The sequence below is a fragment of the Cyprinodon tularosa genome, unplaced genomic scaffold, assembly GCF_016077235.1.
Source record: "Cyprinodon tularosa strain WSP-4 unplaced genomic scaffold, ASM1607723v1 ctg732, whole genome shotgun sequence".
NCBI lineage: Eukaryota > Metazoa > Chordata > Actinopteri > Cyprinodontiformes > Cyprinodontidae > Cyprinodon > Cyprinodon tularosa.
In genome coordinates, this window is record NW_024039488.1 from 95,887 (window position 1) to 123,094 (window position 27,208).

At 40.0% G+C, this 27,208-nt stretch overlaps 1 protein-coding gene across 1 annotated transcript; it reads right to left on the reverse strand.

Annotated features, from left to right (window-relative positions):
• Positions 1 to 109: 109 nt before the first annotated feature.
• Positions 110 to 27,109, reverse strand: LOC119772921. The gene is made up of 10 exons (XM_038269634.1): positions 26,975 to 27,109; positions 12,165 to 12,241; positions 11,721 to 12,062; positions 7,086 to 7,388; positions 5,401 to 5,404; positions 5,039 to 5,349; positions 3,075 to 3,107; positions 960 to 995; positions 829 to 882; positions 110 to 741 (listed from the first exon to the last, which is right to left on the reverse strand). Exons 2-9 carry the CDS (start codon positions 12,229 to 12,231, stop codon positions 845 to 847), a joined length of 1,134 nt encoding a protein of 377 aa, XP_038125562.1. The 5' UTR covers positions 12,232 to 12,241; positions 26,975 to 27,109; the 3' UTR covers positions 110 to 741; positions 829 to 844.
• Positions 27,110 to 27,208: the final 99 nt, after the last annotated feature.

Sequence of the window (27,208 nt, forward strand, 5' to 3'; positions counted from 1 at the left end):
TTTAATCATCAGTTGGAGCAGATTTTTTCTTCTAGTGTGCTGCATCTTTCTTTAGCATCTATGCTGGTTGACTGATACTTCTAGAGACAAATCTTAAACATACAAAATGCTTTCTGACGTTTTATTTAAAAAATAAACAAAAAAGACAAAATTAAAGAGCTCTAAAACACATAAAGTCCACACATCCTAGTGCCTACTTTTTAAACCCCTCCCCCCTCTGATTCAGTGCTTTCCTTATAGCATATCATCACATAAAAAGACAAACTCACGATAAGCTGCCAAAGGCTACAATTACAGAGTTGGCCAAACAAGACAAAAAAAAAAAACCATTAAAAAAGACAAAAAACAACAGACATATTATCTGTATGCTTATATTCATCCACCTCTCAACTCTGGCTGGACCCTGTGTCCACTTCTTATACCCATCATTACCTACCATGCAGGATCGTAGGTATATTTCTGTTTTTCCTCAACATTTTAACCACCTTTTTGGAAGTCGCTTCTGTTTTCCACGCATAACCGGCGAAGCCGATCTCGTTTTATCTTCATTTGAGTCTTTAACAGTGTTTCTGCTGAGTTCAGATTCGTGGTAAGCTGAGTGGTGAATTACAGTAAGTTATCCCTGAAAATACGCAGTTATAAGCTGGAGGAAGGTTATGTCATACGGGTGGTTTTAGCGAGGAAGGAAGTGCTGATTTGGAGTCACGCAGTAAATCAATGCATTAACGCTCGTTGAGTCCCCTGCAACGAGAAAGAAGAGGCTTTCTAGAAATGTGGTGCAGAAATAAAAAAATATTCTGAAGTGCAGGTGAAGAGTTGAAGTCTCACCTTAAGGCAAGCTGTGTTAGGGCTCATACGCAGGAGGAGGATCATCAACCATTTCTACAGAGGAAATAAGACTGAATTCAATGCTACATTCTAATTACATTCAGTAGATACGCTTATTTCGTCATGCTTACCGGCTTCTGGAGCTGAAGGAACCATGTGATGCTCCCCTAAAAGAAGGAAGAACATTATGTAAGAAATCAGGGTCGTAGAACGTCGATGTGAAGCCACCACCGTTTCAAGTTCATAGCATGCAAGCGCAGACAGATCCCACAGCACCTGAAGCCCAAATGCAAACCCTGACAGAAAGCGGTCAAACATTTCTGGGCCTCCTATGAATGAATTCAACAAACATATCCTCAAGTTTGTTTTTATGTTCATCGAAAATGCCTGTAAGCAGTTACTGTTCAGCTTGATAACAATTCTAACCTCCTTTCTTTCTTATTCATCATCCAAAATACTTAGTTTATCCTGAGCTACTTTCTACATTTGTGCTGCTATAGGCTTAGACTGCTGGAGGACATAGGGACCCCTCTTCCATCATTCTGCTTCATTCTATCTCTATTCTCCCACTCTGCAGAATCTGTTAGTTCAATCTCTAACCTTCTGCTCTCTCTGCTTTTTCTCATAGTAGCTTCATCTGGTCTGTTCCTGTTTGGCTGTGACTCCATCCTGGAGAGAAATATCAGCTGTGCTGCTGCCATCAACACCTTTGTTTCTAGATGTTGGAGCTTGGCCTGTTTTCCAGTGTAGTCCTGTTTCTCTGACTGTGACTAACTGGATGTGCTCTCTTCATCCTCTGACATGGGAGCTGGCTCGGAGCTCGTCTGCCTGGCTGTGTGTTTCCTGGACGGGGCCGCCTGTGGAGCTGGTTGACAGTTGCCTTTTGTATCTATGCTTCTTTTTCTATGTCTGCTTCTGTCTCCTTGAACCCCAGTGGGCCTCAGCAGATGGCCGCTCACACTGAGCCTGGTTCTGCTGGAGGTTTCTTCCTGTTCAAAGGGAGTTTTTCCTCTCCACTGTCGCTACAAGCATGCTTAGTGTGAGGGATTGCTGAAGATGAATTGGAGCTATAGAAATAAACTGAACATCCAAACACCTCAAATTCACAACTAGCTTTTCTGTTATGCTTTTATTGAATTACCGTAAATCCTCTAATATTGGCCTGTATTCCATTAGCAGCCGGGTCTCTAATAATGGCCGGACGCTAATACAGGCCGGGGCTATAATTGGAACCAACGATGTTCCTGTGCAGTCCTCAACAACCTGTGATAATAACATGCAAATACCACAGGGGGGCAGTGTTTGCTAACCAATCCAAGCCGTTAGCATGAGAAGTACCATCGTTAGCGCAGACAGGAGGCCGGATTGTTTGGTTTTTATGACCGGCTGTGATGGCAGAACAGTTTCCATTAATTTATTTTAAAACTTTGTTTCACCAGATTCCATTCTGTGTCTTTTTTTTTCTTCGTATTGCTGTGCAGAAAAATTGCAGCTGCTGGAAGATGTCTGAATAATGTTCTGTATACCGTTATAGTAACTACTTTTTCAATAAATGAACCTGGTATTTTATCGGTTCAAAGAGAAACAAACTGTTTTTATTCATTCCACTGGTCGTCTGTTTTGATCAAATAAAAATAGAGGCCTGCCTCTAATTCTGGCCTCCTTCCATTAATGGCCTGGACCAAGATGCACCTGAGTGAAATAAAGGCCCGGGCCTATATTAGAGGATTTACGGTAAGCTTCTCAGATGTTGTAATGACCCACATTCAAACCACAGGTTTTACTTTCCGCCAGCAGGGGGCGCTTTTTATGACATTTCACCTAAAGTCATTTTTGCCGCACCTTCTCCTTTTTTCTAATTAAAGACAACAGTTTTTTTTTTTTTATCCTAACGCTATTGATTACAAATAAATTACTTACAGCCTTCAACTATTTTAGTACGTAAGGAAAAAACAGGAAGTTTAGGGTGAGGAGAGCAGAGATTCCAGGCCAGGAATCCATCTGTGATTCATTTTAAGTTCCCACATGTTGCAACACATCTGGATTATATTTAAGTCATCTACATTTTATCTCAACTAATCACACTTTAAAAATGTCCAACACCAAAAGGTTCAGCAGGTTAAGGCTGATTTAGAGGAATGTGAGCAGAAAAGGTCCTTTGGTTTAATCTTTAAACTACTGTTAGCCATTTATGCCCATTTGGAAAAGAAAAGGAGCTTTAACAGCTTGTCCAAACATGGACATACCCATCAGAGGAGCAGTTGATGGCCTCCGCTGTTCTGTCAGACATTTGAAAAAAAAAAAAAAAAGTCAGAACATGACGGGGGGGTAGGCAGTCACTGGAAACAACAACCTATCTACCTTTTTTTAAAACACACAATCTATTCTTGCTACAGTATTTAAAGTCGTGTAAAGTCTGCAGCCTATAGCTCCTTCATCTGATTAGGAGGTACTTTCCCAGCCTGTGTTCTCACTCGTTGGCTGTTATGCAGGTTTGTCCTGCAAACAGTGTTTCCTCATTATTCGCAATGGGGAAGGAAGTGATGAAATCTCGCACTTTGAGTACGTTGCTCTCTGCTGTGTCCATTAACAACTAGCTGCATTTATATCACACCTATTAATATATAACTTGGTCAAGGTCTGATAATAATACTTGGCACAAACGAAAAAAAGTGGCCAAACTGGACCTGCAGTAAAATGAGGTTCAACCAGTGACAATTAAAACCTATAATGATTCAGACAGTAGGAAAAAAAATGTTAATACTGGAATAAAAGCTTCAGTTTCAATATTGCGTCAATATTTTATGTCTTAAGTTTCAATATATGAGTCGATGCAATCAGCTGGTTTTCCTTAGATAGAAAACTTTGAACCAATCTGACTGGATGATCTGGTGAACTGGAAAGTGACCTGAGATGACATGATGTGAATTGGAGCTATAGAAATAAACTGAATAGAATTGAATATTCTCTGATCTAAATAATCTGACTTGGAAAAACATCCGTTTATTTTCCATCAAGATTTATCCCAAGTGGGATGGCGGGGGGTGGTGGTGCCCAGCTGTCTACAGGTGAGAGGCGGGGTCCACCTTGGACAGGTCTCCAGTCCATCACAGGACAACACAGAGACAAACAGGACAAACAACCATCCACACCTAAGGAGGATTTACAGAAGCCAATTAACCTAAAAGTCATGTTTCTGGACTGTGGGAGGAAGCTGGAGTACCCGGAGAGAACCCACGCATTCTCAGGGAGAACATGCTAACTATGTAGAAAGACTCTTGAAAAGAAAAAACCCAAAAAACAAATTTGGAGGGTTGTAAGATGACATGATGAGTTTTCCTACTAAGAGCTGATGAAGCAACAGCTGCAGGAGTTCTGATGCAATTCCTGCAGCTTTAAGCAATCCTGGAAATCTGTTTTCCATCATCAGTCATAGCAAAGAAGTTCAACCAGTTTTTAGCAGCAGACAATGTAAAATAAACAGCACCTCTGCTATTTTTGTTGTTTTTTTCGCACATAAAACAACTGAAAACTAAACTATGAATCATGTCTAGTGTCTCTTATATTTTATTTTGCTTATTCTAGATGTTTCCTTAATTCTTTTGGTAAATTAGACACAATTAAACAATTAAGATATAAATACTGGTTGATTTCATGTTTACAGAAAAGGAAAATTGCTTTTTTTCTGTTGTAAATAAAAGTAATTGGATCATATTTCACAATTTTTGTTTTCAAATTAAAGTTTTCATTCCATTAAAAATTCAATACCAACCTTTTAACAAAAATAATAATCTTAAGGAAAAAATGCTATGTTAATACATCTTAAAATATAAATGTTTACTTTTAAATGTGTCCAGATTGTTCAGACATGATTTGCATCAGAAACAAGCGTTCCCCATCCTTTTTTATCCTTATTTTTATCTTTATTTTATTGTGACATTTTGTGACCAGCTGGTCTCACTTCACACCAATCAGACGAGAAACAAACAAACAAACAACCAGACATGCAGGAAAACGACCCGAGGTCAGGAACTTCCTCCCAGACCAAGAAAAACATCCATATGGGCCAAATCCCATCAACCAAAACTCAAATCCCTGCTCCCAAAACCATGCAGCCAAACATCCAGTGCAGGTTCCTCAGACGACATTAATCTTTATTCCAAAGACATTTAAAAACATCATAAGAGTGAAAAATCTGAGATATACTCACTTTGAGATCGTCTTCTGAAGAACAGCAGCGCCAGCAGCAACCCCACAATCAGTGACCCGATGACCACCACTGGAGCCACTATGGCTGATGTAGATTTTGATTGTTCCGCTTTTGGCTCAGAATCGAATTGGGAACCTGTGGAGCAAAATGTAAAACTTTTATTACAATAATGAAAGAAAACAGGAAAAGATTCTGACACGTCTTCAAATAAGATCTGCTGCTTTAGCAGCTTTAACCAGACGAAGAAAGATGGAGCACAGGTGAGAGTTAGCCAACAGGTCTGCTGGAAGAATTTTCCATGAGAGATGAAACTGTTTTATTTTCCATTGGGGATTGCCTCGTCTAATCTGGCAGGCCCTGACAGGCCTACAGGGACAAGAACCAGCATGTCTGTTTACTGCTGAGTCTCGATAGACGTGTGGTTTTACGGACAAAAGAAAACCATCCCTCAGCGACGCAGAGAAGATGGTTCAGCTTCAATAAACTCCTTGTTTTTCTGTTGAATTTTACACGACCTTTGTCTTTTCATGCTCCATAACTATGGAAGAAAAACAGTCTTATTGGAATCTGGATCTAGACACCAAATTTTAAATAATGAATCTTTTTCACATTTAATTTTTATCTGGAGAAAATTGAGCTGCAAAAAAATTGAGCTGCAAATGTGTTGACCTTTTGGTGAATTCAAACCAAAGCAATCGACTGGATGCAGTCGAGCAGCTTCTAGCCGATGAAATTAAAGGAATAGTACACCCAAAACATGATTAGCCTTCATTTTCTACTCACCCCCATGCTGAACAACACTCTGGAGTACTTTTTTGATATCTCAAATGCATCTGGAGATCTGGGAGGCTTCTTGCTGTCTGCTGACATTCAAATAATGGAGGTCTATGGCGCCCGAGGCAGAAAGGTCCATAAAAGTCCAGAAAAAACGTGTCAATATTCCTCCATACTGCTCGTCCAATGTATTCCAAGTGTCCTGAGTGGGTAGCATCCAGAATTTACTCGAAACGAAGTCATTTAGAATGTTTTAGAGCATAAACAGTAGTGTATAGGATTTCCTGAAAGCCCGTTCACGAGTCTACGGAAACCGCGGCAGACCAAACCAGATGAAAGTGCGCATTCAGCTCGGCAAAGAACTCATGCTCTTCCTCAACACTAGTCCTCAGACATTTTTCTTTCGTTGTTTCTTTCTTTGCACAGGTAAACAGCACATTTCTTCTTCTACGCTTGCATTATTGGCAGAGCAGACGCTGAATGCGCACTTTCATCTGGTTTGGTCTGCCGGCTTCCGTAGCGTCATGAACGCGCTTTCAGGAAATCCTATACACTACTGTTTATGCTCTAAAAACATTCTAAATGACTTCGTTTCCAGTAAATTCTGGATGCTACCCACTCAGGACACTTGGATTACATTGGACGAGCAGTATGGAGGAATATTGACACGTTTTTGTGGACTTTTATGGACCTTTCTGTCTCGGGCGCCATAGACCTCCATTATTTGAATGTCAGCAGACAGCAAGAAGCCTCCCAGATCTCCAGATGCATTTGAGATATCAAAAAAGTACTCCAGAGTGTTGTTCAGCATGGGGGTGAGTAGAAAATGAAGGCTAATCATGTTTTGGGTGTACTATTCCTTTAACTCATTTGTGCAGAAAAAATCAAAATGTTTGCCGTCGGCCGCCTCTTCCGGATCAAACCTAGAGCCTTGGCAAACGGGGGTGCCGTACTAGCTGTGATCAGCCCCGTTATTTTCACCCAGTCCGATTTCTTTTTTTTTTGCAGCTGAATTTTCACCAGATAAAAATTCATTGTAAGGAATGTGTAAAAAAAAAAATCAGTATTTAAAATTCTGTGTACAAAAAAAGGCAGATTCCAAAGAGACTGTTTTTCTTCTATCCATAACTGCTTCACATTTCTGTTTTCTGGTAGAAGTTTTGGCATCTCCTCAACCCCCCCGCGGCAAAGAAAAACATGTACAGTCGGCTCTTGGTTGACTAATCTTTAACCAATGTGTGTATTTTATGAAACATGTTAGAAAAACACTTACCTTGGTTATAGGGTGTGAAGAGGACGGATTCCTGTCTGCCACCGCTGGAATTGAACAGCACACAGGCGTATCGATCGAAGGTAGACCCTTTCAGCAGGGGCAGCTCGCTGTGCATCTTCAACAGACCGTTTTCCATCTTGGTCGCAGTTTGCTTGGAGCTTTTCGTCCAGTCTGTGTTGTTCTCAACAATCCATCTCAGGTTGCCTTCTGGGTAGCCACCGGTAGCCTCACAAATCAGGATCCTGCTTACTTTGGGATCATTATATGCATTGATGCCACGGACGGTCAGGTTACTGTATCTGGCTGTGAAAGAAAAATGGGGAAAGAAAGATTCCACTGATAAACCAACCAAAGAGCAACAATAAAATCCAAATTATTCAAGTTAAGAGAAAAACACAATATAAAGATAATATTTAATCCAATCAAAGAAAAAGAGATAAAATTCAAAGGCTGAAGAGAGACACTTTATCAAATAAAAAACCTACAAAGAAAGACAAACCAACAAAAATGTCCTACTGCAAAGAAATTCAATAGTTACTGTCGGGTTCATAAATGTAGGTTTTTGCAAAAGAAGAACTGAAATACACAGTAATGGATACAATTTCTGCAGAAAGGAGAGACAGTTGAACCCCAGACTCCCACTAGACCTCCTCTGCAGAGCGTTTTATTAACAGAACATGACGCATGGTTACAAACAGAGTATTGTTCTGACAGAACAACTGATCAGTTCATGAAGGCAGGATGGTCTCCTGACTGGATCATGACATAGGAGTGGAGCATCCCCTCGCAAAAAATTTTCATAAACACACATAAATTTTATAATAATCATTGAATAAACCTAACTCTCATACAGTAGAAACGTTAAATACACACAGACTGGAATACCTTCCGATTTTAAGTCTTAATTAGTTGAAATTTTGACGATCGAAGCTTTCCAAAAAAGTGTTAAAAAAAAAATCCACTGGACGTTTCTCTTAATTCAAAATGTCAGAAATAGCGTTTAGTTCCAGGTTTTATCCAGCAGCCCAACAAAGCCTGGTTTTAGTTTAGAAAACATGCAAATAGAAACGGATGAACGGGTCCCCCCCTCTGGAATGGGAGTTGTTTAGCTTCTTTGTTATCCTGCAATGCCCCATACCTTATGGCATAGCTTTTATATTATGACATGATACATTTTATTTTGACATTATATTTTTCATCCATCTTCTCCCGCTTTTCCGTAAGGGTCAAGGTGGAGACGTGGCCATCTCCATCAGTCTATGAGCGAGAGGCGACACTATAATATATTTACTATATGATATTATATTATAATATCTGTATTCATACATGGCACAATTGGTCCAAAATAAGGTACCATGTTGACTCCTTGGAGGACTTAGGGGACTTGGGGTCTCCTGGGTCTATATTTGTAGCCTGGGTGCCATTCCGAACTTAGTCCCGCCCACAAGGTTTGAGGTCGGGAAGTTCGGTCTGGCAGTAGCGCGAGTATGCTCGCCCACCTTCTGGCGATCCAATCAAATTGTCAGGGCGGGCTTTATACGATGATGGACAGATGACCAACAGTAACGTAATCAACCACGTCACCAAAGCGCGCTTGGGTGACAACAACAATGGCTGCCGCTGGAGAGTTGAGGTGAGTAGATTCTGCTATTAGGTCTGTTCTAGAAGATATCGACAGCAAATTAATTTTAAAAGAGGAACAGAGAAACGCGATCAAGGCTCATCTTCTTATTCTAGGCGTGCAACTGCACGCTTTGATTTTTGTTGACAACAACTATGCGTCGCTTAACATACGTCACGCACTCCGTTGCTCTTATTGGTTGTAGGTCTATCCAATTGAGTGCAGAGGCATTTTTTTTCCTGGTTCGTTCGAAACACGCCCCATAATCACAGCTCTATGGAGCAGCATCAGACTCATTCTGACTAGAATTGAGTCAAACTACGTCAGGCTACTATATTTGGTCCTTATATCCAAAATGTAAAGGAAGCCATTTTTGTTAAGAAAGAAAGAAAAACCAACCTTAAACAGAGGTTTAAGGTTGGTTAAAGGCACACTATGCAACATTTTTCAGTTAATTAATGTGTTCCATAACGTTATGGATGATTAAATGAGTCATTTTAGGTTGAACAAAGGTTTTCTCGGCCGCCCTGGTGGTCTGTGGGGGAAATACTGCACTTGCAACTGCAGGAGCACCGACCCGCACCCACAGGCTCAGAAGTCTCGTGAGAGTCAGTCTTGCTTTACGGCCGAGAACTGCTACACCCCCCAGTTAAAAGCATTCTCGTTGCTAGCACAGTGGCAATCTTTGTGCAGTTATGCTACGTTCACGCAGCAAAAGCACGTCTGCTGCTTCATTTTTGCTGCTTGTACCAGTTTGTTCTGACGCGTGGCTGAAGCAGCTTTGCTGCTCTGGCTGCGCGGTGCAAAAGTGTGTCTGATGCGCTTTGGGCGGAGCTTCACTAACCTTTCTCTGCCTTCCAGCTATATTTGCTGTGATCAGTGGGAATAAAGTAGTTTTAATATGTGTTTAAGTGAGAAAATACACCTGAAAACGTAATCAGTGCTGTCAGTTCATTCAGATTATTATCCTGCCTTCAATATTTTTTCTGTCGGAGCCGCTCAGACCCCCACATACCAGGGATGCGCCGACAATATGGATCCCTTCATCAGCAGCGGTTCACCGCGGCAGCTGGTAGGTGTTTTTCATCTAAATAATCCAAACTGCATATTCTGCCGGCAGATTTCTGCATTTTAAGTTAATTTAGGCGTCAATAAATTGTTTAAGAGGAGTGATCATCAGCGCTGTTTCTCTCTCCCTGCGTTAAACGCGCCCGATGCGCTGCTTCAGCTGCTCAGACGTGCTGCGCCTGCTGCTCAAAACGCGCCGCTGGACCTTTTGCTGCGCCTTGACGCGCGTCAACCATTGACTTTGCATGTAAACTCGCTGCTTCTGTCGCGCCAGCTGCGGTGTGAACGCAGCATTAGTCATTCGCTGCGTTCGCCTGTCTGCTAAGCTCAAAACAACTGGCCTGGCTTGACGGAGAAACCAGGAGAACAGCTGAGCATATTTACGACAGTGCACTTTTACTTTCGCCCTCTGGGGGGAGCCTCGCTGGAAAATCAACACCGGTTGCATAGTATACCTTTAAGGTTGGTAAGGTACAATGCAGCGATAGAGTTGATTACTTCCCGCTATCATGGAACCCCAACCCCTTTACAGGGGAACAGAAGACCTCACCTATTCAGCCAGGCCAACAATTCCCTTTAACGACCCCCCCTTTCAGAGACATAGACAGGTATGGGGCATTGCAGGCGAACAAAAGAAGCAAAACGCTATTTCTGACATTTTGAACTGAAAAAGCTTCCAGGATGGGAAGAGAAACGTCTTCAACCTTGGAAACAAAGTCCAGTGGATTGTTGTTTTTTTTTAACTATGACACTATGACTATGATGCAAGCTTAGATAATGAAAAGTGTATAAAAAAGTTTGGACATAAGATCAATTAAAATCTTCCTACATCTCTTCCTGCCACTCTGTTTTCTTTTTTTATCAACAGTCCTGTTTGACGTCCTCTGGACTCGCGTCCGGTCGGCTCTGACTGCAGGTGACCCAAACTGAAAGCCCTTCTAGAGGCTAAATAAAACCTTCTCAGCTGTTTTCATTTGGTTATCTTCTCACTGTGGCACCAGGACTCTCCAATATACACATTCAAATTTTCTGAGACTCAGGCCCCGTCCACACGAAGCCAAACCCTGGCCTAAACGCACACATTTTTCACCAAACCAGCCTCTCATCCATACGAAGCCGGCGTTTCGGGGGTCTGTAAACTATCTTTTTTTTTTTATTAAGCCTTCAGAGTGGGAAGATTTTGAAACGCCGTTTTCGCGTTTCCATCTTTAAGCTCTAACCGCATTTTTCTTCTTACACGCATGCGTCATAGCGTCGCCTCTAAACACGCATGCGTCATAGCGTCGCCTCTAAACACGCATGCGCGACACGGTATCACAACAACAATGGCGCCGTACTGTGTTGAATGGTTGCTGCTCATGCTACTCACCCTGCTGTCGGGCTTACAACAGAATCTTCTTCTTCTGGAATATCTCCAGGAAGAACAGAGCAATATCGACCACATAGTTCAGCACCTGAATTTGACTGAACCACGAAAATAGACCCGCAGGGCAACCATGTATAAATATTACTGCGCATGCCCAACATTTCGTTGCCTGTTTTCGCCTGTTTTTGCTTTGGCACCACAGCGCCACTTACAGGCCTGGCATACATTTTGCAGCGTTTTCATGCATTCGTGTGGACGATCACATTTATTTTACGTCTCCGTCTTTACGACAAACGTTCTGGTAAATATTAGCGTTTCGTGTTTGTTTTGACTTCGTGTGGACGGGGCCTAAACTACTGGTTTTTATTTTCTATGAGCCATAATTAGAAAAATGACCAGAAATAGAATCTTGGAATATTTCACTCTATGTGAGCTGAGTCTATATAATAATGAGTTTTATTTATTTTTTGGACCCATACAGCCATATATGGTCAAAGTCTTTCATATTAATGAAAGCAGCACTTCTTAAATCATCTTATATAAGCAGTTTATTTAGTCTTAGTGTAAGTGTAATCCTCACCCGTCACTTTGAGTTCTGTTTGGCTGTTGCTGCTACCACTACTTGTAACCACCATGCAGGTATACTTTCCCTGGTGCTTCACTTCAGTGTTGCTGATGAGCAGAGAAACGTTGAAGTTGTTAATGTTGCGGTTAGGAAACGTAAAGCCCGGTTGCTCTTTAAATTGGTCGTTCTTTCTGAAATCATAAACTGCAATAGGACTTTCATGCCCTTTCTTCTTCCAGACCACCACGGTGATTTGTAAATCTGGTATAGGCTGCGTCAGTTTGACCTCACACTTCAGCAACGATTGATGGTTCACCTGGCCCATGCTTATGGGATCACATGCCACTTTAACAAAAGCTGTAGAGAAAGAAAGGAAGAGAAAATAAAACCGAAGGTTAAAGGAATCGCCTGGAGCAGGTAAATGAATCCATGTTATAGAAATCAACCATTTAAACTTACAGCTTTCAGCCACTGCATAGAGAGAGAAAAACAGGACCCCAACGAGGAACCAGTAAAGCGAGGCCATTTCTTTTAACCTGGATAAAAAAAAAAAAAGAGATGATCAGTTTGGCTCATTTTTAAAGATAAAAAACGAAGGTATGTAAGACAAACGCTGAAGATAGGAGTCGTTATCAGAAATAAGCCACAGCAGACGTCATGTTTATGCAACTAAATGTAAAAATCAGGTTATTAAGGAAAGTTATGTTAGAAAGTTAGGCTTTTAAAAACTGCAAATATTTCCAGTAGGGATGCACGATATAATGGGCCCCCTATCGGTATCGGCCTTAAAACTGAATATCGGACATCGGCCACCCCACCGATATTTAACCCGATATTTGATCAGCTTCTGAGTTTCTAAAGTCTAAAAAAATAAAATAAAATACTACTTCTTCTTCCTCAAAAACGTCTTTTTTACAGACTTAAAAACTTCTAAAGACGAGGGAAAAAATATTGATCCATTAAAATATCCCAATATCTTCATATGCTGATATATTGCCATTTAAAAACACCATATCAATCTCTTTTACTAATGAAATTGCTATATGTCATCGTTATGCTACGAAATCCCCCGAAAATTCACCAAATGTTGCCATATTTTTATATGTTGATATATTGACGCGGTATCGATCTATTTTACTAACAAAATCTCACAAGAATTTGCAAAATATCACGAGAGTTTGTAACAGAATGATGAAATTTCACCAGATTTTGAAAGTAAAATAGATCGATACCGCGTTTTTAAAAATAGATTTGATATCAGCATATGAAAATATATTGGAGTATATTATTTTTCAAAGTGTCAGAAATGGATAACAAAACTGCTATTTTCAATGACTACTTATTTTTGTCCAGCTTTAACATCGGTATCGATATCGGCTACATGAGTTTTAAAATATCGGCGTATCGGATATCGGCCAAAATCCCAATATCGTGCATCCCTAATTTCCAATTATTGTAACATTACAGTCGATTTAGTGAGATTATTCCAGTTTTATGCAACAAAGTGAAACACAGCACAGCCCCTCCCCCACCTGTTGGTGTAAACTATTCCACTGCTCCTTTGCATAAGGCAAGGAAAATTTGGCTACTTGGAAATATGTCCTCCAAAGAAAAAAACTGAGTAGAAAATCCAAATAATGAAACATCTAAAGTCACCTTCCTGCGCTTCTATATGAAACATTCATCAAGGTTTTACAGAGATTCCGATTCAAATGGCTGAAAATGTCCAAAACCCTGAAAAAAGGCTAAATGCTACAGAAAGCAGACAGAGATTGTATGAAGCACAGAGAAAAGCTTTTCTTTTTCTATACTAACCGGTTGCTGTGCACTGCTGGACAGCTGCCTAAAGGTGAGCACTATACTTCCATGCGCTTCGGATGTGATCAACCGTTAAATGGTCGTTATTAGCTGTTATCAGTCCCGCTCCAGACTGCAGCTTATGGTTGATAACAGCTGCTTCTGCCACGTCTAAAACCTTAAGTTTCACTTTCTATTTACCTACTTTATACTTTTTAACTACTTTATTTACAGCCGACCTTCTTTTTAAAAAATAGTGTTTTAAAACTGTACTTCCAGTGATTTCCACATGTTTCAGTCACACAAATTTAACTCCGTAATGGTTCTGGGAATCAGAGTTTTTAGTTCTTCTGTTTTGTTGATCTTTGGTTTATTTTCCATTTATTCCAGCTGTCTTTAGTTACTCTCTGTCGCCCCCTACTGCTTGTTTCTTTTCCCCTTGGCTTCCTTCTAGTTAGTTCTATTCCCACCTGCTCCATATTCAGCTCATTAGTCCATCCTTTGTTTAGTTCCCCTTATATACTCCACCTCTGGGGTCACTCAGTGCTACTTCCTTGTTGTTGTTAGTTGCTTCCTCGTTTGTGGCTCCCCACGTGCGTTTCCCCTGATCTTTTCTGTTTTTTTTTTTATTCTGCCTCAGTTTTTTTTTCTATTTAATCAAAAGAACTAATCTCTGCATTTGGGTCCTGAAGCAACCACAACCCCAATGTTGACACGTTCACTATGTAATAAAAAAAAAAAATAATATTATGACAATTTTTTGTTTAGTTCCCCTTATATACTCCACCTCTGCAGTCACTCAGTGCTGCTTCCTCGTCTCTGGCTCCGAATGTAAGTTTTCTCTGATGTTTGCTGGTTTTTTGTTTCTCATTATTTTTGTGTTTTTGGACGTTTGCCTCAGTTTTTCATCCTTAAACTTACAAGACCTCGTCTCATTTGGGTCCTCAAGCAACCCCCCGATATTAACAAGCTCAGTCAGAATGAAAAATAGAATTACTGAGCGGTAGGAGGCCCAATCTGAAGTCATTCTATGGGACTAATAACCAGTAATAACAACCATTTAATGGGATTCCATCCACTTCCCAATTCCATCCAATTCCATCCAATGCCGGTGACACTTTCCTCTGGCTTATAAGACGATTAAATAAATTGATTTGGCTACTAGTCACAGGGAATGTCTAAATAAGATTTGAAGTCTTTTTTGATATAGTGGAAACACCTTTGTTTTCCGGCACGTCAGTAATTTTAATAAATCATAATTGTGTTCTAACCTGACAAGCCTGTTTGGGAGGAAAGGAGGGACATTCACAGAACCGTCAGAGCTGATTGGGCGAACGGACTCAGAGTGCCCGCCCACCAAAGTTAGGTTTTAGCCAATCATGGGATAGCCAAAGGTTCCTTAAAGAATTCTACAAAATTAAACCAGGTGAAACTAAAACTTTTCCACTTGAGGCGTTCTGGATGGAGCAGATTGACTGATAAAGTTTTTCTTCTTGAATGCAAAATGTTTACGTGTTTATTTATTTTTTTTTACTGTTTTGATATAATTCCTGCTCTAAGTGGTTCCTCTGTCAGCTAAAGGCATGTTTTAGAATCCCTATTCTCCAGTTATTCATCGATGACTAAATTAGTGGATAATTATTCCAATAATCGATTAATCTGATTATTAGTTAAAAAGCAACATCTTAGACACAAAATTACAAAGTTAACAATGAAAACTGACAATCTGTTCGTAGAATATCTACATGGCAGCAGAGTTCGGGCTGCCAGAGCAGATAGCCGAACTAATTAACAGGCTAATATTAGCTCGTTAGGTTCAGTGATGCATCGTCACAACCCGATCCGTGCCGGAAGCGCGATCCGAACCATCGGCTCATTTGTGCATCCAGATATACATCCGGATCGCTCTCGATTTTATTTATAAAAAAAAAAGACCTAAATGAGGTTTTTCCCTTCCCAAAAATAGTAAGCGTACTAAAATATAACGTTTTAAGTGTTCGCTCTGCCCCGAGGCTGGGATGCTACGCTACTTTTTCAGCTTTGGATTTAAACATAAATCTTTTTGAGTTTTAATGTTTTCCTTTTGTGTTAACATTATGAAATAAAGTGCGTAATCTAAAGAATTAACTAAAAGGCAGATAAACATAGTTTAATCATATTTTTCCGGTCTGCTCTGAGCATTTCCTACGATGACGTCAGAGAAGAAAATGTAAGAAACATCGAAATTGTCTCAGAAAAGTCATAAAACATTTTTTTACAATGTGTATTAGCATCATTTAGATAGTTAAGGATAGAAATATTTTAGTACCATAATTACATCATTTATGGTACAATTATAGAATTAAAACTTTAATGTTACATAATGCCTACGGAAGAGGATTAGGGCCACTGGAAAAAAAAAATTAACTGATTTTTAAATTTTATTTCAGTTTAGTATAGGAAACTTCTGAAAAAAGGGAGAATTCTGACTTTTTTCTCAGAATTCTGACTTTTTTCTCAGAATTCTGACTTTTTTCCCTATACTAAACTGAAATAAAATTTAAAAATCAGTTAATTTTTTTTTTCCAGTGGCCCTAATCCTCTTCCGTAAATGCCTGATGCTATAATAAATATTGTTAATTTTCTTGTTTAAATTAAAGTAATTCTTTAGTGTTAAATAGTTGAAATGAATACTATGATCTTATTTTCAATTAGGTTATCAAACCATGAGGATGTCATACTGGAAAATGTCTTCATGAGAAGAATAAATCCGAAAAATGCAGAAAGCAACAGAATAAAAAAAATCTCCCAGAGATTTCAGATTAGATTACGGTGTCTTTTTTTAAGGTTTAACTAAGCTTTTTCAAATAAAAACTGAGAATGTAGACAGATAAAACCCGACTGCTGGAGATTTACGGAGCAGCTTTCAGCACCAACAACTTCACCAACCCCCGCAAACAATCCTCTGAGGCTGCGCAGAAGAATAATCTATGATCAAAACTCTATCTCAGATCTGTACTTTGTTACTGAGTTATATGACCATGAATGAAGGCAGACGATGGAAATTTCCATTTCCACAAAACAAAATAAACCAAAAGCTGTTAAGATCGGTGATTTGATATGTCTGAAATAATTTACTGTAACTGCAGCGAAGCTGATAACGCTATAAGATGCAATTAAACCTAATGCTGTATTTTATCTACTGTAAAGAGTTAATGCACCAACATAAAGAAAAGGAGCGTTTTGACTTTAAGAAGCTTTGTGGGCAGGTTTTTATTTTCTTAACCAGATCCTGTCCTCTAAACCTCTTTCAACGCGTCCCAACAGGTCAGATCCAAACTTATTATCTGTCTTTGATTTCAAGTGGTTGTTTTCCTCAAACATCTCTTCATCGTGCAAATGGTAACGAGGAGACTACCTGATATTCCTCCATTTTGGACCGCCGGTCATATGACGCTGGGGGAAAATAAATGTCTTTAACGTGACTTTTATTGTTGTTTACACTGATATAAAATCATTAAAGTCTGCTGGGTTTTTGTGACTCTGCACATTCAGTGACTGTAATTTAGTGTTCCTTTCATTGTAAACGATCAGAAGTGACGACTTTGTCGGGTAAAGCGTTTACGTCAACTCCAGACGAGTTCAGCAGTGCTACAAAAACAAAAAACAATCAAATGCAAGGTTGAAGGGATCGGCCAGCATTTACAGTGATTACCGGCAACAGAAAACCCTCTAATGCTACGTTCAGAACTAAAGCAGCAGGAGCAGCTAGTTTACAGGTAAAGTCAACGGTTGACGCGCATCAAGGCGCAGGAAAAGGTCCTGCAGCGCGTTTAGAGCAGCAGGAGTATATCACGATATACCACAACTGATGTTGCATTTTATGTTTTCATAGTCCGTCAGATGGACAGGGTTGAAAAAAATCTTTCATCGCCTATTTTTTACCCATCATCTTGTTTCCTAATATGAGAATCCCAACCCCAAACCAAGAACACCAGTTATGCAATTTGCGGCCATGACAGTGAACAGTATAGAATCTTGGCTATTGCGCTGCAGTAATTAATCATTTAATATTCATTTGTTATTGACATTTTATAAAATTCCAAGGCCAGTTTTTTCTCTTGTCTTTCACTTACCTTGTTTTCCACTAGGAGGCGCCTCGCCTATTTAAGAAGAAATGTGTCTGCACTGGTAATACATTAATTAAAATGCCCACATGTTCTACTGGATAGGAGTGTCAGTGTAGTTAAAAATGTGATCCATCATACGACCTGTACCACAATTATGGGTGTTTCAGTTGTTCTCTTTATTTTTCAGCAGTCACAAGAGAAACGTGCTGCACAGTTTAAAAACATGGAACACAACAGTACTATACAACAAACTATAACAAACAGTACACACTAATACACACAGTATGATTTACTCTAAAGGGGAAAAAGTGAATGCTACAGCACCTTTGTGTGTAAACACAACACTCACAGGTGCAGTAGCCTTCACTTTTCCCCCCTTCAGAATAAATTATAATATCAGTGAGGTCCAGTAATGGATGCGTATCAGTGGCGGCCGGCCCATAGGGGGCGCTGGGGCACCGCCCTCCCTGATAAGAAGAGAGAAACGTAAAATATATTTTTAGAAATTAACTCATAAATGTCTGTTTTACTCTCTAGACTGTGTAACTATAAGCAAAACAAATTATATAAACTACATTTCCCTATCTACTGTCATTAATTTGTGGATTTCCACAGACAGACTCCTACCGTCTCTGTTCTGGGGGCGCTGATCAGACTGACCCACATTTGCAGAGAATCTGTCAATCATGTACTATTGCTAGGTGAATTTAATGGCCAATCAGCGTCTCGGAACTTTATGGTATTGGGGCGCTGAAAATACTGCACTTTAACAGGCTTCTCTTCTGAACCCAAGCGCAGGTGCAGACAATTAGAGGGAAGATGGCGAATGTAACGAACGAGATGCAGCTTCCACCAAATTCGGTGAGATCCTTATTTATCTACCCGTTTGCCAGAAGAACATCCCTGTTGTATGATATGAACATTTCATTTCATGGTTATTGTGACTGTGACGAATCCACCTCGTCGCTTAAAACAACCTCTCTAACTTTGCGCGCCACACACACATTCCTGTTATACTGTGCTTGTGAGGACCAATACACTCGCGCTGAGATCAGTAGCTCCATGAACTTAAAACACACAAGCTGTTCCTGGTTACCTGCTGGCGTATTGAGGGTGCACACTTAATATTTCAGTGGGGTTAGCCGTGTGTGTGTGTGTGTGTGGGTATGTGGGGGGTGTGGGTGTGTACGTGTTTATGCGGGGACTTGTCATCTTCCGTCTGGCTGCGTCTTTGCTGGGTTCAAACCCAGTTTGGTGTAATTGAATAAGTCAATGAATCTGTGTAAAAGAATTAAGTTGTAAAAATTATTTGTTTTTGTACATCAATTGTTTGTGGAGGTAATATATGGACAAAACTGATTAATGAGAAGAAATCAGAAATAAGAGAGCCTGAGGTGAGGGGCTTAAACTATTTAATGAGGGCTGTGGGAAGAAAAGCGGCAATTTTTGTTTTCTGTTTCTTTGTTACATTGCTGGTAACTGGAGGGAGGCTGAGGCCCAGAGTATCTTGTATATGTTTAGTTTCTTTTGCACCCTGTTTTGAGTTTTTGAGCTCAATAAATCACCAACACCGGTAACCCGACTGAGACTGGATTCTTGGAGGCCAAAGAACCCCGTCACAGTGACCCAAATCATCACTGTTACTGTTATTATATAGTAAATTAAATCATTACTGTTAAATTGTATGTATTGTCCAATTGTTTATTTGAATTCTTATTCCGGGTTAGTTGGAGACATACACTAGGCTATATCAGCCCCACCAAAAATATTTTTCACCAGCCGCCACTGATGCGTATGCTGTAAAAGCACACAGTTCATTGGTGTAAGCATATTAGTAAAACCAATAATAGTAAAACTAGCGAACGTACAAAAGTGCATAGCAATGTCAGGCTCATACCTTGGGCGAGCATCACTCCGGTGTGGTCCTCAGGAAAGTACACGGTCTGTAGACACCGAGCGCGGAGGGTCCAGTCCGTGATAAGGATGGTGAGACTCATATAAGGCTGTGTTGCTCTACTCATCCACATGTCCGTAGTCAACGCATAATGCGTCGCACCACTGCGTACGTCAGCCCGACAACTAGCATATAAGCCAGGCAGCTCCGCTTTAACGGTAAAATCTTCTTGGGTGTCCATCATTCATTTTTTTTCAAGCCAGAAAGAAATTTCACGGGCTCTCTCCATCAGTAATGTCGCAAACGTATGGTGCAAAGCCGCGTGACGTAAAGCGGTGTAGTGTCGCAAAACCACGTTCTCTACACATTATCTTTTTATTCTCTTTTTTTTTTCGTTATATACACTTAGAGTTTGCATAGCAAAAACGCAAAATGTTATATTAACAGATTATATTAAAATGTATATTAGCAGTAATAATAATAATAAAGAAGTTTATCACGATAGAAAAAATAGAGGAGAAAGGTCACGATAGACATGTTTCTCTCGTCCTCACGATATATATCGCCATATCGCCCAGCTCTAAGTCAGACGCAGCACTGCTGATGCAGAGTAGCCTCTGGAGACCATCCTGATCTCGCGAGCTTTCAAGGTTTCACTCGCAGATCAGCCTGGAGACTCTCCGTTAAAGAAAATTTGGAGCCGTTCACCAAACGAACGTCCAATCAGCGTTGGCTTTGAGGCGGGTTGAGGTGTGACGCAACGAGAAGCGCGACAGTTCAGTCTAAAGAACATGGCGGCTTCAGCCGATGAAACTAGCGTTAGCGTGGCTATCGAGCAAGTTTTATCGGAATTACAGAGTATTTGTTCACTGAAAGAAGAGCAAAACACTGCTCTGGAGGCTTTTCTCAGAGGAAAAGATGTTTTTGCTCTTCTCCCGACTGGTTTCGCCAAGAGTTTGATCTATCAATTGGCTCCTCTTCGTCGTCGCTCTGTTAGTACGTCATATGCTTCGTTGATCTGATTGGTTTATTTGGCCCGTCTATCACCAACATAGGCCAATCAGCTAACCAGTATTTTCTCCCCTTCCCAAAATTACTTCAACGGAAGGTTTCCAGATGGATATGCGGAGCAAATCCATCTGGAGGAGTCAGGTTAGATGCAGAGCGCTATGATCACTCCTCTGAAACAGTTTATTAACGCCTAAATTAACTTCAAATGTAGAAACCTGCCGGCACAATATGTTGGCTTTTATTATCCTGCTGCCTGCAGTTTGTAGCACAGACCTGAAAAACGCTAACATCTACTTCCAGCCGCCACCAACAGGAGGGGAAAACCCTGGAGAGGCGAGCGGGCCTGAGGCAGCTGCTGCTGGGGATTCCCAGTGACAGCGCAGCGCCAGTATGTGGGGGTCTGAGCGGCTCCCACAGAGAAATAATCTTTGAAGGCAGGATGGTAATCTGGATGAACTGACTGCACAGACCATGTTTTCAGGAGGACTTTCTCACTTCAACATAGATTCAATCTACTTTTTACTCGCTGATCACAGCTAATATAGCTGCCATTATTCCAGCCAAAGAAAGGATAGGGTAGCTCCGCCCACCGAGCATCAGACCCACTTTTCCACCCCGCTGCAAGAGCAGCAGAGATGCTTCAGCCGCACGTCAGAACTAAACTGGTACAAGCATCAAAAATGAAGCAGGACGTTCGTTTTTGCTGCTCCTGCTGCTTGTGGTGTGAACGTAGCATTAGCTTCTCTGTAACAAACAAACCGCTGCAAACATGACGTTTTGCATCATTAGCATAAAAAGCCACGCTGTTTTTATAGGGGGCAGAAGTCCACTTCAGTCTTAGTCCTGACTCAGACTAACCTTCAGCCTACCAGACTGAGACATTAACTGCTGATAAACTTCTAAACATGACGTCCCATTAGAGCCTCTGAACTTCCTGTAAGAAATAACAGTAGAGTCCCAGTTGAGTTAAAATAAGGTCACCCCTCCCACTTGTGGAGCTACATCCTCTTTCAGTTCATCATAACTCCCCAGAAGACAATCAATCACTGGATGCTTATTTCTTCAAATCTAAGCAGAACTTTCTCTCATGACCATGATGTTGGTCAGAGCTGCAGCTCCCCTCTGCAGGGAGGTTTCACATTTAGGCAGAAAAAAGGAGCAACTCTGATCTAATCACTGTTTTAAAACTCAACAATTCCACCTTAACAAAATATTCACACAGTAAACATTGACCTGACCGAGCCACTAGCCTCAAATATGTCTGAAAAGAACCAACAGGGTTGGTTTATCTGGCAAGTTTGATCAACAAGCAAGTCATAATGAAAGAGAAAGTAAGCTTGTTTTAATTTATTTATAGTCAGGAGATTTAATGAAGAGTCGGAGGTTTTGCTTTCGGATTTGCAAACTAGATTCGACCTAAAACTTTGGTTACATTTGAACGTCTCAGTTTAAAGCAAAGAAAACAACATGGCAACAAAGAGCTTCGGTCTAAAAACAAGTTTTAGTCCTTCTGCCCCTGGAGGGTGGAAAGAGATCCGACTTCCTATAAAGAGCGTTTGGCTGTTTATGGGAAACCGCTAAAAAAAAAAAAAAAAAAAAGGATCCTTTTGCTTTTTCCAATTAAACAGTAAAATATATTTTCCTCTGGAATTCCAATTAATTACTGTCGTGTTAACACAAGCAGAGCAGGGTCAGGCCCCCTCTCTGCAAGGCCCAGTTACTGTTGGAGTAAAGACTGTAGACATGCGGCCCCCATACTGGACCACCATGGTGGGGGGTCAAGAAACGACAGGAAAGCGTTCAGTGGGAGGAGATGCAGCAGCTGCAGCGGGACGCGCCAAGAGCCTCATGAGAACAGATGAGATACATCTGCTTCAACCTTTATATCATTAAAACTCCTTATTTCCATGAAATGACCACAGCACAGAGGCGGTTCTAGACCAAATGTAGCAGGGGGCCAGGAGGGGGCCAGGAGGGGGCCGGCGTGTTTTCATGGAAGGACAGAAAAGCATGAGCCAAAAAACAGTGCAAATGATTCCAATATATTACGACAGAGATGAAAACTGGGATCATATATCAATACCACTGAAGCCATCACTTTATTGTTTTTAAATAATTACTAAAATAGAATTTGTAAAGAAAAAAATGAAATAGATCAGAGGTCTTCAATGTTTTCCAGGCCAAGGACCCCAAACTGATGGCTAGATGGAGCGGGGACGCCCTAATTATATATATTCTATGAAACACTGTTCTATCAAACTGGTCCAGATGGAGTAATGTAACTAAAGTAATCCCTCCCTGGGATGATTAAAGTATTTCTGCTTCCTGGTTGATGGGACAGGTGTTGTGAATGAAACGGTGCCCAGCTTGAAAGAGCTCCTGTGTGTCTCTGAATGTGAGCATTGATGACTGAAAGACATCTTCTGCCTCCATTTATCTGTTTACTAGTCTGTTGGATTCATGTTAACGTGGATTTTAGGGCTGCAACTAACGATTATTTTAAAAATCGATGAATTGGACGATTATTTTTTCGATTAATCGATGAATCGGACAAAAAATATTTTTTATATTAACCTCTTTATTCCAAAATAAACATTATAGACAGAACAAACAAGCACACAAGTACAGGTTGCTCATTAACTGTACTGGTGCAATATGAAAAATAAATGTTTCTGTTAAAACTACGCAAACTTACATGAGAAATGTAGCTGTACATCCACAAAATATAGGGTACTTTGTTTCATAAAGCGCAAAAAGACATTTTTGTTTTTAAAAGCCTCTAAGGGGTTCAAACAATAGGCCCCCCCATTTCAACAAATGAGGTTTTTTTTAGACTAGAGAGTTCTGCCTTTTAAGACAGGAAAGTATAGCAGTTAAAGTTGCTACTTGAGAAAATACTGAACCATAGAGATAAAAATAGCCTGTGATTCAAATTATAAATTGTATTTGGAATAAAAATGAGAGAACTAGGGGTGCTAAAAAACACATCCTCCAAAGACAGATATTTACATGGGAATGTGGCAGATAATTAATTGACATATTACTGATCTTGCTGGATTTTATTCTGCTTTACTTCCATAAATTGCAGGATCTTCTTTACTTTATCTTTGCCAGAAGATTTAAACTTTAAAAGTCTTGCCCTCATAATTTGCAAGTTAATTTATTTATAAAGTAAATGTAAACGCTGCTTAAGCTAATTCAAATGAAATGAAAAGTAAAATAAGTAGCCAACCTTATCACTGTCTGTAACCTACTAACACGGTAAGGAAAGCATCAGATGAGCTACCTGAGAAACTAACGTTACGTTTCCCCCACTTTAAAACCAAACAAACATGGTGGTTCCGTGCCATGTTAATTTCTTTTGAAAAAAGTTGCATGTTATCACTTTTTTCGCTTTACAAAGCGCAGGCTATTTTTATTATTGTGATCAATTTGCGCCGTCAATCCCGGTGTATGCGCGCTTCATTTGCAGTCTGGACGCTGAGGCTCTGAATGAGAGGGACTCCTGCGGGAAAACGCGGTTGGGGTGGGGGAGGCGCCCCACGGCAGAGTAGGAACATGCATGCTTTCACGTAAGAGTCTCCAAAAGCCGCCAGTGACACCGAAAAAAGTCGCCAGATTTGTCGCTAGTCGCTTTTTTGAAAAATAGTCGCTGGAGGGGTCTGAAAAGTCGCGGAGTTGGCAACACTGCACCTGCGGCGCTGACTCGCTCTGCCGTATTTTTTTTTCTTCCTCTTTCAGTCAAGAGGCAGTGATGACGGCGCGGCAGATGACGCAATAATCGCGCGACACAACTAATCGATGATGAAATTCGTTGCCAACGCTTTTAAAAGTCGATTTTTATCGATTCGTTGTTGCAGCCCTAGTGGATTTAAAGACATTTCAATTAGTGGAAATTAGTGGAATCAACCAAAACTTTCCTGAACCCCATGCAGTACCTCTGTGGAGCCCCTAGGGGTCGCAGACCCCCTGTTGAAGACCTCTGAAATGGATCCAAAGGACCAATCAGTAACCATGTCTGTTCCAGCGCATATATGACAGGGGTCAGAACATGATCTACAGGGGCACTGGCCCCCGTTGGCCCCTGTCTAGAACCGCCCATGCACCCAGCACTAACATTTCAACAAATATTCACACTTTTAACACTTGAGAGAATGATTTTACCATTTGCTTCATAGTATATTTACCATCAGAAATATCAAACTAAGGAACTTTATATTGAAACCAAGATTAGCACTATCTCCTTTATTATTATTATTATACTTTTTTTTTTTTTTTACTGAGATTTAAATAGAAATGTGACCAAAAAGTCAAAAGCAAAAAAAAAAAAAAAATAAGCATTCATTCATGAATTACAATAAAATAACTCCTGGCTTCCAGAAAAAGGCATGCAGCTAGTCCGGACTAAACATGTGACTAAAACTGTTTTTATTTGGTCTAGTAGATCCCAGCTCTTCTTTTCTGAGAATTCTTTCTCAGTTTACGGTAATATTTGCACCAACTGCAGGCAAAGAAAATATGCAGTAAAAGTGAAAATGTTTTATAAGCAAAAAAAAAACAGCTGAATTTGTTTCGCCTGCATAACATATTTATTACATTTTAGAAAAATGATCTAGAATTAAATTCCCTGTTTTTATCAGACAGGTTTATATTATAGTAATGAGCATACAAAATATGAATCTGTTAATTATTTAACTAAACATTAAACTTTAGTTGTGAACTGATCCAATAATCTTTTTTAAGATTATTGGATCATAAAAGTCTTGGCCTATCCCTGATCTGTCTGGTATTTCAGGTTTACTGTCGCTGTTGCACCAGATTCTGTAACTGGATCATTTCTAATAATTATTAAACTTTCATAGCTTGAAAACAACTTTTTTTATTTTTATTAATAAAGAACAAACAACTATATGCAAATGTTAATGTGAGTTAAGTGGTTAGAGCAGCACTCTGTGCTCTGAGAAAGTTGCAAGTATCTGGTTGGATCCCCACAGCCGGGGTCCCTGAGCAAGACCCTAAACCCCCCACTGCTCCCCAAGGGGAGGGGTTAAATGCAGACGGTGAATTTCCCCAAGCTGGGACAATAAAGATATCTAATTTTTCTTTTTTATGGTGCACATTGTATTTTATTTTTTCTTTGCTGCAGCAAAAAAAAAAAAACATTGTTGTTTTATCATATTATACCAGTGTTGCCTTGTCTGTATATACTTAATGTATATTTTTTATATATTTTTAAATATTTTTTATACTTTGTATTCTTTTTTTCCTACTGCACTGTTGATGCAACGCTGCAATTTCCCCACTGTGGGACAAATAAAGGATTATCTTATCTTATATTAGAATAAAAAATTGTTTTTTTTAAATTTCAGATTGTTTTCATGTTTCATATTAAAATGAAAAACGGTCCATCTTGGATGTTTACAGTAACAGCAGAAGGTCTGCATGTAGAGCAGCTATTTAACCTTCAGTTCAGTTTTATATTTAGGTCACATATTAAGAACCAGTTTCCTCTGTTAGAGCTATTTATTCTTTATTTCTTTATCCATTTGAATTGTGTTCATTATTTCCTAAATGTATATTTTTTTGTATTATTTACAGAGTTTATTTGCAGGTTAATAATTGTTGATTCTATTTATCTTTGTTTTATTATTTTTATTTATTGATTATTCTCCTGAGGAAAGACAGGAAGTGATGCAGATCACTTCCTGTTAGTGGCGGTTTGGGGCCTCTGGTCTTTTTGGACATTGAACCTGTTGCCTGCAGACAGAAACTTGACCCCGGGGCCTCAGCAGGCTGATTGGTTTGGATTTGCAAACACTCTGCACTACATGAAAATCACAAACAACAAAACTATTATTAAAAGCAGAAATAATCCTTTCAGAATAAAATTTGATTTTTTTCCTTTGCAGAAAAAAAATGATATTTGAATGTTTCCAGTAACAGCAGCAGGTTTGCATGCAGAGCAGCTATTTAACCTTGAGTACTATTTTATATTTAGGTCACATATTAAGTTTCCAACACATGAAAATCACAAACAACATTAAACTTTTATCAAAGCAAATGTAATCCTTTCAAAACAACAACATTTGCATTTTGTATTTGAATGAATTTAAATAAAATATATATAAAATGAGCTCATCTATCACACCTGGCGGCAGATGGTGACATTTTAAACGTGGTAAAATGTTTGAAAAACAAAGAGTGAAACTGAGGTTTATATCTGGGATCTTAGAAGTTATAAAGTTTTAAGTTTAATCAAAACAAGAAGCGAAGCTTTAACTGAAACAAAAAGCGACTTTTTTCCCCCTCCAACTGTGTGAAATAAAGAGCTTGTTCCGCCTGTTGGTCTGTCTCGGCTTTAAATCCATGGCCCCATGTAGGGGCCCCATGTAGGGCCCCATGGGGGCCCCTGTGACTCATGCCGCAGCGAGGTGTCCTATAGAAGGTTAATCACTCACCATAAAGGCTCCTCCGCCGCTCAGAGACGCAGAGAACAAGTGGCGGCTGCGACACGAAGCAACATTCTTTATCTAACTTTCACTTTCGATATGAGTAAGAACAGCCTAAAGGGAGGGGCTTAGGCTTCTCTCATGTCAATCAAATGGAGATGGACCAGTGGCGGTTCCAGACCAAATGTACCAGGGGGCCAGGAGGGGGCCAGAAAAGCATGAAATAAAAAACAGGACAAGGGA

Coding starts and splice junctions, on each gene's coding strand:
- LOC119772921 (XM_038269634.1), bottom strand. CDS start 12,231: ATGGCCTCGCTTTACTGGTTCCTCGTTGGGGTCCTGTTTTTCTCTCTC. Junction 12,063..12,164: donor CTATGCAGTGGCTGAAAGCT/GTAAGTTTAAAT, acceptor CTTTCTCTACAG/CTTTTGTTAAAGTGGCATGT. Junction 996..3,074: donor ATCAACTGCTCCTCTGATGG/GTATGTCCATGT, acceptor TCCTTCTTTTAG/GGGAGCATCACATGGTTCCT.